Source organism: Panthera pardus, unplaced genomic scaffold, assembly GCF_024362965.1.
Source record: "Panthera pardus isolate Hobbes unplaced genomic scaffold, ASM2436296v1 HiC_scaffold_7, whole genome shotgun sequence".
NCBI lineage: Eukaryota > Metazoa > Chordata > Mammalia > Carnivora > Felidae > Panthera > Panthera pardus.
This window is the reverse complement of record NW_026527002.1, coordinates 79,274,122-79,287,484: the sequence shown is the minus strand read 5'-3', so window position 1 is coordinate 79,287,484 and position 13,363 is coordinate 79,274,122. Positions and strand designations below refer to the sequence as shown.

The window sequence follows — 13,363 nt, the reverse complement described above, 5'->3', positions numbered from 1 at the left end:
AAGGAAATGAGAAACAAACAAAGGGCTGAGTTCCAGGGGGATGCCCGTGGCTCCCTCACGACCTGGGCGGAGTCCCAGGGGGACGCCCACGGCTCCCTCACAACCTGCTGGCCTGCCCTTCCTGCCAGGAGGCGCTGCACGTGCAGAGGGCAGGTGTGCTGGGAGGGTCGCTGCCAGGCCACCCAGCGTCCCACCTCCACCCTGTCCTGTCAGTGCCTGGCCTTGGAACATTCCAGATTCTAACCCCACTTGCCTAGCTGGTCATGGAGGGTCACAGGTGCTGTGGTTTAAGAGCATAGTGCCTTTTTGGGTAGTCCCTGCGGTGGCTCCAAACTGCAGGGCACTTCCCTTGTGCTCTCCGGAGTAACTTGTGTTGGTTCGCGGGGCTGCAGTCAGACCTGATGTCTGCCCCCAGCCCACTGCTGGGGCCACAGTCAGACTGGTGTGTACCTTATCTTCCCCTCTTCCAGGGGCAGGACTCACTGTGGAGTGGTGTGGCCCCTGTCTGGGCTACATGCACACTGCCAGGCTTGTGGTGCTGCTTTGATGGGATCTGGCCAAGGGCGTATTAGCTGGGGTGGATCCGCGAGGTGCACAGGGGCGGGAGGGGCAGGCTTAGTTCAGAAATCAGTTGCATTCTTATACACTAATAAGCAACAGAAAGACAAATGAAGAAACTGATCGCATACACAATTGCACCAAGAATCATAAAATACCTAGGAATAAACCTAACCAAAGATGTAAAAGATCTGTATGCTGAAAACTATAGAAAGCTTATGAAGGAAATTGAAGAAGATATAAAGAAATGGAAAAACATTCCGTGCTCATGGGTTGGAGGAATAAATATTGTTAAAATGTCAATACTACCCAAAGCAATCTACACATTCAATGCAATCCCAATCAAAATTGTACCAGCATTCTTCTCGAAGCTAGAACAAGCAATCCTAAAGTTTGTATGGAACCACAAAAGACCCCAAATAGCCAAAATAATTTTGAAGAAGAACACCAAAGCAGGAGGCATCACAATCCCAGACTTTAGCCTCTACGACAAAGCTGTAATCATCAAGACAGCATGGTATTGGCACAAAAACAGACACATAGACCAATGGAATAGAGACTCCAGAATTGGACCCACAAAAGTATGGCCAACTAATCTTTGACAAAGCAGGAAAGAACATCCAATGGAAAAAAGACAGTCTCTTTCACAAATGGTGCTGGGAGAACTGGACAGCAACATGCAGAAGAATAAAACTAGACCACTTTCTTACACTCTTCACAAAAATAAACTCAAAATGGATGAAGGACTTGAATGTGAGGCAGGAAACCACCAAAACCCTAGAGGAGAAAGCAGGAAAAACTTCTCTGACCTCAGCTGCAGCAATTTCTTACTTGACACATCTCCAAAGGCAAGGGAATTAAAAGCAAAAATGAACCATTGGCACCTCATGAAGATAAAAAGCTTCTGCACTGCAAAGGAAACGATCAACAAAACTAAAAGGCAGCCAACAGAATGGAAAAACATATTTACAAACGACATATCGGACAAAGGGCTAGTATCCAAAAATCTATAAAGAACTCACCAAACTCCACACCCGAAAAACAAATCATCCAGTGAAGAAATGGGCAGAAAACATGAATAGACACTTCTCTAAAGAAGACATCCAGATGGCCAACAGGCACACGAAGAGATGCTCAACGTCGCTCCTCATCAGGGAAATACAAATCAAAAGCACACTCAGATACCACCTCACGCCGGTCAGAGTGGCTAAAATGAACAAATCAGGAGACTCTAGATGCTGGAGAGGATGTGGAGAAATGGGAACCCTCTTGCACTGTTGGTGGGAATGCAAACTGGTGCAGCCGCTCTGGAAAACAGCGTGGAGGTTCCTCAAAAAATTAAAACTAGACCTACCCTATGACCCAGCAATAGCATTGCTAGGAATCTACCCAAGGGATACAGGAGTGCTGATGCATAGGGGCACTTGTACCCCAATGTTTACAGCAGCACTTCTGACAATAGCCAAATTATGGAAAGAGCCTAAATGTCCATCAACTGATGAATGGATAAAGAAAGTGTGGTTTATATACACAATGGAATACTACTTGGCAATGAGAAAGAATGAAATCTGGCCTTTTGCAGCAATGTGGATGGAACTGGAGAGTGTGATGCTAAGTGAAATAAGTCATACAGAGAAAGACAGATACCATATGTTTTCACTCTTATGTGGATCCTGAGAAACTTAACAGAAGACCATGGGGGAGGGGAAGGGGAAAAAAAAGTTACAGAGAGGGAAGGAGGCAAACCATGAGAGACTCTTAAAAACTGAGAACAAACTGAGGGTTGATGGGCGGTGGGAGGGAGGGGAGGGTGGGGGAGGGGCATTGAGGAGGGCACCTGTTGGGATGAGCCCTGGGTGTTGTATGGAAACCAATCTGACAATAAATTTCATATTAAAAAAGAAGCATAGCACCTCCCGTGGTGTCACAGCTTTAGGCCGTGTGATTGGGGTAATTTGCAGTCTCTCGTGTCAGTTACCTGATGGATGACGCGGAGGGCATAGTGATAGAACTCAAGCTGGGAGGGTGGTTGGGATGCTTGACTGAGGTGGTATGTACGAAGTGGGGAGCAGGGGTCTGGATGTGCTCAGGCTGCGGAGTTCGGCCCATTCCAAATAAACGGTAGCTGACCGACCTGAGCGTGCGTGGCTGTGAGCGAACGCCTACAGTGGGGACAGCAGCTTAAGACGCAGGCTGTGCTGCTGGGGAGTCAGCCCCCCTCCTCAGGAGAGCAGACGGCACTATCAGCCTTTGTACCTGGCACCGTTGGCTCTCACGGTCAGGGGCTCCTCCGTGTGGAGGGTGCGCCCACCAGCGGGGAGGCAGGTGGCAGGGAGCCAGCCTGTGCCGCGCAGCAGGTACCGGAGCCTTGACTCGAAGCCTCCCAGTAGTCTGTGGGGGAGGGCCCCGTGCGCGTCCTGTGGACGAGGGGCCCGGTGCAGAAAGGGCAAGGCACTTGTCCCCAGGCGTGGAGCTGGCAAGCGGTGCAGTTCAGATTTCGGCCGGGTCCTCCTGGCCCCGGGGGCTGGCCGAGGGCGTGACTGCCGTCCGCCCTGGGGAGCACGGTCCCCTGAGGTCAGGTGCAGCGTGTTTCTCCTTCTGCTGTTTGGTTTGTTGTTTCTCTGTGACGTGAGGTTTGGCAGTATTTATGCTGAGGCCACACTAACAGGGCGGCTGAAGTGTTTTTGTTCCATTTGAAACAACAGGCGTGTGAAGCTGTTGAACCTTCCCGCCAGCCTCCGGCCACAGAAAATGAAAAGCTTGCTGGGTCAGAACGTGTCGACCAAGAGCCCCTTCATCTACTCACCAATTATCGCACACAACCGTGGAGAAGAGCGGAACAAGAAAATAGGTAGGCCCGTTTATCCTGGCTTCCTGGCTGTGCCCTGCCGCCCGGCTTCCGTCGGCTTTTCTACAGTCCGCTTCCTTCGCGCATGTGTGTGTATGCTCCGTGTCAGTTCGTCCCATTTGCTGCCAGCGTCAGACCTTTGCCCCTAGATCTGGTGTTTTGTCTTTTACTTTTATTTTTAAAAAATGCTTATTTATTTTGAGAGAGGAAGAGAGCACATGGGGGAGGAGCAGAGAGAGAGGGAGAGAGAATCCCGAGCACGCTCTGCCTGCCAGCGTGGAGCCTGATGTGGGGCTTGATCCCACGCACTGTGAGATCATGACCTGAGCTGAAATCTAGAGCTGGATGCTGAACTGAGCCACCCAGGCGTCCCTAGATCTGAGTTTTTAAAATTGATTCCATCAAAGGTGAGTTTTGGGGAAGTTTTAGAAATGGGCAGACTTGCGTTATCTAGACTGAGGCAGACGACCAGAGAGTGATCTTTGGAGCCCAGAGAGACTTGGGAATCATCAGCCATCAGAGGCTGACCTAGGTTTGGGCTGGACTGGGGTAGGGGCAGCACGCTCTTTTCTCTGTTTAGCCCTTGTTTGTGCTGGAGCTGCGGATGCCCATGCCAAGACATCTGGTGGCCCAGCAAGGACCGGTGAGCTGTGTTTCAGGGATAGATAAGGGTCAGCGGTCATTCTTGAGACTCTCCAACGTGCTTTTCTGTGTGCCAAGCTCCCCCCTGGGTCTCAGCCCTGTCTGCTCATGTCCTTCCTCGCAGCAGACCCGGGGCTCGGGTGCCCCCTCTCTGTCCTTCCAAAGCCTGGCCCCGCAGCGGGTCTCGTTCTCCACCAGCTTCCTCTTCCTTACATCTTGACATAATGGTGCCCAGTGCTGCCACACGGGAGCCTGTGTGTCACAGTGTCGTAGCTGAAGGGTTGATGGGCGCGGCCCTGGTGGGTCATTGCTGATTCCCTCTGAGGAGTTTCAACACGAGACCTGAGAAGCTTTTGCTCTCTGCTTTCTTCTCCCGTTTTACTCCTCCTCTTAATTTGTACCCTAAAGGTAGCAAAAAGGCAGCCTGACTCCATGAGGAGCTTCCTCCCAGGGTACAGGGGTCCTGCTGCACTTACCCCCACCCCCGCCCTGCAGCATGGACCGTCCGTGGCCTGCCTCTGTGTTCTGCTGCTGCCCCTCTTACTGCCCCTGTCCTCACACCCAGCCGCATGGCTCCTTGCTGTCCTTGGAATGTTACAGTCTATCTGCGGTCTCAGGGCTTTGTGCCGGCTACGCCCTCTGCCCGGGGCTCATCCCCCGTGCCATCCTCAGAGAGAGCAGTCTTCTCTGATCCCTGCACCCCTGGGGCCGCCCTCCCAGCCCTCCGTGAGGCTGGGTTCTCTTCATAGTCCTCAGGTACGCGCTCATCTGTTTCTGTTTCCCTGCCGTCTGTTCACCCGCTGTCCTCCCACCAGCCCTGGAAGGGTGCTGCACGGATGCTGGAAGGAATGGGGTAGATATTATGAACCCCATTTTACAGATGCGGAAACTGAGAGCCAGAAAGTTTGCATGACTTGTTGAAGAACTCAGCTCAGGCCTTGGCTCCTGGCGCATTTCGTGCCTGTTGGCTTGCACCATGCGGCTCAAGGCCAGAGTGCCAGCATTATGCACGCCACACGGTCTCAGTGAAGAGTTCTTAACGTGAATACCGGCACTAGAATTTCTTAGCATCTGTATGGATCTCAGAGTAAACCTTATTCCCAGTTAGTTATCTGAACACCTTGAAACCGAAGTGTTTCATCGGAGAGGAAGTTGTTCCTAAGTCAGAGGGCGTACCTGGGCCGGGGGTACTCGACAGACCCCGTGCTTTCTTGTAACGGCCGGCATTTCTTTGTTCCACCTTCATCTGAGGGTGTCACGCTTCAGCACATGCAGTTTTCCTAGTGTTTCTGGAAGAAGTAAGTGTTAGTTTTCTTCTATAGTTGCAGAAACAAAGAGTGATGACCTCCCAGGCGGCAGAGCGAAAACCTGAGTCCACATCTTTTTAGAGCAGGCCGGTGCCCCCCGGTTTTCTGCCGAGCACAGAGCACATGTGGCAGGGGCTCGAGCGAGTGACGACACCAGCCCCTGCCCTCTGCCTGGTGTCCCGCTCAGTGTGGGCAGGCAGGGCGTAAACACACGAGAGGCTGAATGACAAGATGAGGTGGAGGTCGGGTTGTCTGAAACGGTAGGCCTGTCACCCGCGGTACCTGCTGACTCTCCTGCTGAGCGTGGACAAGCAGTAGGCGTTGGACCAGCTGGGGGCAGGGAAACCTCACACTTCGGAAGGCGTCCTAGAGGCTCCCTTGGTGGTGGTGATGTCTCTTGGGGAGCAAGGTATGGTTTGGGGGGCTCTGGTGGTTCGTTATTTAAAACAAGAAGCCAATAAAGGAAGAAATACGGGATCATGTCCTTGAAAAACAGAGAGTGAGAGAGAGAGAGAAAGAAAATCCCAAGCAGGCTCTCCACTGTCAGCACAGAGCCTGACATGGGGCTCAGACTCCTGAACTGTAAGATCGTGACCTGAGCCGAAATCAGGACTTGGATGCTCAGCTGACCGAGCCACCCAGGTGCCCCAGTTTCTTTTCTTTTTTTTTTTTTTTTTAAGTTTATCTCTCCACGCTGTCAGCAGAGAGCTCAATGCGGAGCTTGAACCCACAAACCGTGAGATCAGGACCTGAGCTCAAGTTGGACACTCAGTGGACTGAGCTGCCCAGGTGCCCCTCTGATACGTTTCTGAAAACAGGATCCCAAGTGCGTAGCACACTACAGTCTCTCTGTGTACGTGCGCGTGTGCGCGTGTGTGTCCCCATCGGTTCAGTCGTTCACCCATCGATAAACTCCCCTCAGGTTTCCTACTTGCCAGGCATGTGGCAGCTGGGGCCCTGCGGTTCTAACGGTGCCGAGGTAGTCGTGGCCCCTGCAGTCGTGAGGTGTAGGTACAAGCTGGAGGGAAGTGTTAAGTAGCAATTTCAAGCAGTAGAAAGTACCAGTAGGTGGATCAATAAATAACATAATGGCTAGTTTTAATCAGCGCCATTAACTAAACAGAGATGGGCTGAAGTGGAAAAAACCAGCCTCCTCTGTGGCTTTGGAACCCTGGCCTTTCTCGACTGCGTAGCTTTAATAAGTATATTTAAGATGATGAGGTCTTGAGCCTTCTCTGACAGTGTTGGACTGTTTTCCGTTTGCGCCACCATCAGGGGAATGAGAACCAGGCCACGGGCATGTTCCCCAGGAGCCGCATGCTGCTGCCCGCCCTCCTCGCCGGGCTGCTTGCGCCGAAAGCCTGAAAACCACATTCCCCCCACTCCCTGCCGGCCGGATGCCGTCGGGTCTGCCACCGTGGCCCTTGCGTGGGGGTGACAGGGGCCGTTCTGCCCCTGGTGGCCTCCCTGGTGGTGGCGGCGGTGCCGGGTGACGTGGCTCCCCTCGCGTTGGTGATTGAATCTGTGGCAGCCCGGGGCTGTGGTGGGGTCTGTGCCGCCAGCTCCCTCCCGTTGTCCAGCGGGGGCTGGCACCTGATACGGAGTCAGCAAAGACCGGTAAATGTTCCTTAACTTGAATGAGTGACCAGCTGCTAGTGTTTCCTGGATGTTACTGGGGATAGACCACCCCCAAACAGGCATTTGTGGTGAAAGCTTGTCTTTGACATTCTAGTTGGAGTCTGTTGATTTGGAGACAGTTTCTCCTGCCCCTCCTCCCCCCCCCCCCCCCCCAGGCACCCCTGCTCTGGAGGACAGGCTTGGGAGGACTGGAGGAAGCAGGGGGGCTCAGGGTTCATGGGGGGAGACCGGGGAGGGCCCGGGGCTCCCGTGGGCAGGGCCTGTCTTCCCCACGGAAACGCCTCCTTTGACCTCTTTGGAGGTGGAAGACTGGGGTCCAGTTCCGGGCTGTGTCTTCCTGGCTCTTGATGGTGGGCGGGCTTCGTCTTCAGGCAGTCGCAGTGGAAGCTGTACTCCCTTGGGCCATTGGAGTCTCTGGCTATTCTTTTCGGTCTCATTGGAGTTGGCCATGAGCTTTCTCCATGAAAGAATGTTTTTAGGAAACTGTCACCCATTTTGTTTAGAGGAATTTCTAGAGGTTATTTGGGAGGCCTGGAAGCGTGAGACTCCTTCTCAGGACCAGCTGCATGATTTGTGGGGCCCCTTGTTGAGAAATCATGAAGGCTTTGGCCTGGTGACAGCAGAGCATTAGCCAGCCCCCTCCCCCACCCCATCACCTCAGCCTGGGCCTGTGTGGTTGTGGCTCCACCCGCCCCCCAGTCCCTCTAGAGCCAGTCCTGCCTCTAGTTTTTCCTCTCCAGTCTTAAATTGTTGAGGTTTCTCTTTATGAAAATCACGCCCTGCATTGTTGCAGAGAGCTTAAACAAGCATTTTCCAGTGATTCGCATAATTGCATGATGCTGCAGGCATTATATCCCCAACTGACAAGGGAGAAGATTAAGACTGAGTCAGTAAGAATGACCTACCCCGGGCCGGACAGCCAGCGAGTGCGGGACCCAGTCTCCGGCCAAGGTTTACGACTCAAAGCCTAGGAATTATCCTTATCATGTGGGTCCTCATTGCAGTGACAAGCGCCCGCTCGTCTGGGCTGAGGATGAATTCAGTGGATGATGCAAGGGTTTTTCTGAAATATAACAGAAGCCTCGGCCAAAATGCATGTTATTTGTTGAATACCCACGGGTAGGAATATGTAATTTATATTTTGTGGCTTCCAGTATCTTTTTGGCAATACACTCATCAGCGAAGACCTGCCTAGAGGTTTGAAGAATCACATATCTTTAACCTAAAACTCCCATCTCTATAAATGAATCTTTGCGTATAATTGGGGGAGCCATCATCACAGCAGGGGACGTAGAGTGTTCGGGAACAAAAAACCCCGGGGGGGGGGGGGTGCAGTTTCTGGGACCGGCTGCGCTCCAGCTTGGAAGACCTTACCCATCTTTCTGTCTGCTTGTTGCCAGCGTCGCTGCTGCCCCAGTTCAGCTCTGGGCCGAGCCGATTGTGGCACATGCCCCGGGCTTGGGCACGGCGGGCAGGGCCGGGGGGTTTGTGTGATGGGTGCTCGGACATGGTGGCAGGGCTGGGCTCAGTGCCGAGGTCGACCGCCGCCCCAGAGGCAGTGTGGTGGCCCGGGCAGGCCGTGGCTGTCACGTGGCCTTGGGCCACAGCCTGGCCTCGCGGCTTCCCACGGTGCAGCCTCAGACGAGACCGCGCTTCCCCGGGCTGCTGCCGTGCGGAAGACCAGAGCGGCTCACGCGGAGGGCTCTCGTGAGGGTCGAGCGAGGGGATGTTCCGAAGGTCCCTGGCAGCTGTGGCGGGCGCTGTGCTAGGTGCTGGGGATGCAGCGGGGGCTCAAGAGCACGTCCTGCCGTGTGCGTCATCCAGCGTAGTGGACAGAGTGTGGTGCGGCTCAGGGCGGGCAGGGCCTGGATCCGTGGCTGTCCCTTCCGTGGTTTCTGGGGGGGAATCTCGAGGAAGGGCCTCCACCGTGTGGTCTGACACACTGAGGCTGGGAGAGATGATCTTCTTTCAGAAGAAAATAGTCACGTGACCGGTGATGTCACCAGTGATTTCTCTTAGATTGAGTGGGACCACGCAAGTTTAAATGATTCCTTTCAGAACCCCAGGAAAATGACTTTTAAAAATGTTTTTTAAAGATGCTTATTAATTATTTTTGAGGGACAGAGAGAGACAGAGCGTGAGCAGGGGAGGGGCAGAGAGAGAAGGAGACACAGAATTCGAAACAGGCTCCAGGCTCCGAAGCAGGCTCCAGGTTCCGAGCTGCCAGCACAGAGCCCAACGCGGGGCTCGAACCCACGAACTCTGATATCATGACCTGAGCCGAAGTCGGGCGTTCAACCGACTGAGCCACCCAGGCGCCCCAGAAAATGAGGTTTTAAGTGATGATTTTTTGACAATGACAGAGAAAATGGCCCCTCAGCGGCCGGGCAGAGCAGCCTGTTAAAACAGTTGACGTTTTCACTGGCTGTGGGAAGGTGCCTGGCGTGGGCTCAGAGCTGCTGCTGCAGGGCCCCATGGAGGCATGGCGTATCCCGGAGGATGGCTTCTGTGAGCCTGTCCTGGCGGGTTCTGCCTGACGGCCAGGGGCCGGGGAAGGAGGGGGCAGGACGCAGGTCGGAGGAGGCCTGGGTTTCTGGGGCCAGCGTGGTGGGGCAGCACAGCGAGGAGAGCACGGGCCTGGAGCCCGGCAGCCGCGAGTCCCGCTCTCAGCCGCCTCCTTCGCGAAGTGGCCGGGAGGGTGGCCCTTCAGCCTGGCGGGGCCTGCTCCTTGTGTGTGAACGAGGACGTCCTTGCTCTGCTGACCACTTCCCTGCATTGACAGCAGGCTCAGATGAACACATGGTTGTGCAAGCACTTTGAGTTTTTATTTGTTTTTGAAGTTTATTTGTTCTGAGAGAGAGAGAGAGAGTACATGAGCAGGGGAGGGGCAGAGAGGGGGAGAGAGAGAATCCCAGCCAGGCTCTGTCCTCTCAGTGTGGAGCCCAGTAAGGAGCTCGAACCCATGAAACCGTGAGATCGTGACCTGAGCCAAAACCAAGAGTCGGACGCTTAGCCGACTGAGCCACCCAGGCGCCCCACGGTTGTGCCAGCACTTTTAAAACGAAATTACCTGGCAGGCTATTTCTTCATTTCATCAGTTTGAGGATGCCAGCTGTGGGCCGTGTGTCACAGGTTTGGCGTGGCCGGTCTAGTCTGCGTGCAGGCTGCCGGGTGCAGTGTTTGCACTGGTATCTTTATGAAAGCTCGGTGAAGGCTGAAGAATTCTAACTAGTAAATCTCAGTACCTACTCAGAAACTCCTGTTTCGAATTCTGTGTCTCCTGAAAAACCCTTTTAACACCAGTGTTCTAGACACTCTTTGAGTTCCCAGTGCTGGGTTCGAGGCCCTGCTGCACCACTTCCTAGCTGTGTGATTCCTGGGCGCATTTACGAACTCGTCTGGACCTCGAGTGTCTGCCCTGTCACAATGGGGATTATGAGGCCTGTCTCATGAGGTGATGATGAAGAGTATGAAATAAACTCCTCAGCAGTGCCTCAAACCCACACGACACGACTCGTGCCCAACATATGTTAATTGATTTCAAAGTTCCTTCTGGTTTGCGAACGGGTTATCTTAAAGGAAGCAGAGAGCCAGGGGAGTGGAGGTGGGGACTGCTTTAGTTTTCTGTCGCTTTGTAACAAATCACTACCACCTTAGTGGCTTAAAACAACCGAGATTTATATTCTCGCTGTTTCTGTGGCTCAGGAGTTTAGCGTGCGTTAGCTGGGTCCACTGCTCAGGGTCTCCCAGGCTGAAATCCAGGTGTCAGCTGGGGCTGTGTCCTCATCTGGAGGCTTGACTAGGGAAGGATCTGGGTCAGGGTCCTTCAAGTTGTTCTCATTCCCTTCCTTGTGGTTGCACGACTGGGGTCCCAGCTCTCTTGCTGGCTGTTAACCAGGACCGTTGCCATTTCTTCGGGCCCTCTGGATTCTTGCCACTGTGGCCTTCTCCATACACCCACTCATGCTTTGAATCTTTTCTCCCAGGAGGGGTGCGGTCCCTTTTAATGGCCTACCTAATTAGGTCAGCCCCTCCCGAGGACAATTTCCCATTGATGAGCTCGAAGCCAAGTGATTTGGGACCTTTATGCAAAATCCCTTCACCTTTGTTATAGAGCCTAACCTAATCACCGTATTCACACTTGGGGTGGGGGGAAGATTACACAGGGCGTAGCCACCAGGGTTGGGGATCTCAGGGGTCATCTCAGAATTCTGCCTTCGACAGCTGTTGGACTACAGCTGACCTGGGAGTGGCCTGGAGGAGAGGCCACCATTTTCTCTCACATTCTTAGAGAGGGGACGGGGGCGGGGTGGTCATGGTGTATGCTCCCTGGAGTTGACTATCACCGTCTTCCTAAGTACCAGCCTCTGGGTCAGTGGAGGTCTGTGTGACTTACAGGTCTGCGCCGGGAGTGGTGCTGTCTGGATTGATCTGTTTTGTAAAGCTGCATTTGACACACTGGCATGAATTCACCCTGCTAAAGATGGTGACCAACGGCGGATACGAAGCATCCAAGTGGCAGTGGTGACTTACTTTGTTTTCGAGAAAAAGCTGCAGTGACGCTGGCTTTGAATTTTCGTCGAGAGACAATCTTAATGCCCACTGTCTCACTGGAAAGATGAATTGCCAGAGAGTGATCTGAAACCATGTAAAATATGCAGGATACCAGCTGACGCATCGCTGTGTGTGTGTGTGTTTCTAGATTTCCAGTGGGTTCAAGGAGACGTGTGTGAAGTTCAGCTGATGGTCTACAACCCGATGCCGTTCGAACTCCGAGTTGAAAACATGGTACGTATCACTAACCACTGACCTTTTGGGCTCGACACCAGCTTACCACGAAACTAAGTTTTTAAATTAATGTTTGAGACACACGCCCTATGATAGGCGTCTATTTTTATATTTGTTTTGCCAGAGATTATAAGGTTTTTGTGAAGGAAGACCGACCACGTCTTGTCATTTCTGCGTCCTTAGTGCTTGGTGCTCTGTGGTTGAATCCGTGAACAGATAACCTCTGATTTGAACACATGCCAAGCGTAGTCGATTGGATGTGAGATTTGAAATAATCATGTTGAAATTTACATGAGATTGGCACGGGTTACGAAGTGTATATTGTGTCCACTGCTCAGTATCAGCCTTACTTTATTGCTAGACGATCAAGGCCTGAGAGAAGAGCAGGCTGTGGAGTAAGAGTGGAGGTTACTGCACCGCCAGTGTGAGGTTTCTGTCCGCTTTGAATTCTGCTTTTCTGTTCCCGTGTTTTGTGGAGGGCATTGAAGGTTCACTCCGTAGCGGTCTCTCCTGGGGCCACTCACCCAATTCCATAGTCCGTGGGAAGGAGATGTGTATTGTCTCTCCAGATTCATCCTGTTTCCGGAGCAGAGCCTCCCACCCGTCACGCGGGTTCCGTTTCTCAAGTCTTCTCTGCTTATTATTATGTAGCACTGCTCGGTGCCTCGGGTCACCACCGGCTGCCGTGCGTTGTCACGTAGGCTTTGTGCTGTATATTGTTATCTAATGCTGCATGTTAGCGTATAGTACTGCTTGGTAATTTTTCAGAGACTTGCGAAGGATGGTTTTGAGATCGTTCACGTTTTCCTTCAGAGTTGAATGACTTACGCTCAGGGTAAGTGGTGGGCTTTTCATGCAGATATCTTGCTGAGTGCTCATGCCACGTATCAGGCCGCGGGCAGGGCCCTTGGGAGACCTGGTCCCTGCCGTGGTCAGTGCTGTGGGTGCACGAGATGCTGCAGGGTCCCCGTGGAGAGTCCAGGAAGGCTTTCCGGAGAGACAAAGGCTTAACTGAGAATAGAAGGAAGAGTGGGAGTGCACCCGGCCCACTGGTGGTTATTGAAGGTAGTGTGCCGGCTCTCCGCGTGAGGCATAGGTCTCCAGAATTCATTTGAGCTCTGAGACACTCAGCCCACCGTCAAGCCTACAGCCCTGAGGTCACTCAGAGAGGAGGCCGGCAGGAGTGAGTACTGTCGTCCTCCTCTTGTGCAAGAAGCTGCCCGCTTTAGGGTTTGCTCTCGCATCAGGCCTTTTAATGGTGACTTTCTGTCTCTTGGCCTGAATCGGGAAATAATTGTTTAGAGAATTTTCCCCAAAGTGCTTCAAGTATCAGATGCTTGCTGTTCTTTCTGACACACTGATTCTTTTTGTCTTAAAAAGTGGCTTTTATTTTTATGTGGTTTAAAAGTAATATGTGGTTTTTAATAAAAAGTTAGGAAGCACAAAGAATAAAATAAAAATTGCCACTAGAAGGTAGCCCAGAGATCGTGGCCAGAATGAAAAAATAACGAAATATTTCAAGCGTATGAAATGTTACAGGGAGTGTTAGGCCTTCCTAGAATGTCCACCGTCCACGTTTCGC

The 13,363-nt window shown here is 52.7% G+C and overlaps 1 protein-coding gene across 6 annotated transcripts in view; it reads left to right on the top strand.

Moving 5' to 3' along the window:
- TRAPPC9 (trafficking protein particle complex subunit 9) overlaps nt 1-13,363 on the top strand; it is a 570,776-nt gene that overhangs the window by 121,908 nt on the left and 435,505 nt on the right. For all 6 annotated transcript variants that reach the window (XM_019459757.2, XM_019459759.2, XM_019459760.2 and 3 more), the window contains 2 exons: nt 3,264-3,409; nt 11,696-11,781. In XM_019459757.2, coding sequence (XP_019315302.2) covers nt 3,264-3,409; nt 11,696-11,781 — 232 coding nt within the window. The remainder of the gene's footprint in view (nt 1-3,263; nt 3,410-11,695; nt 11,782-13,363) is intronic.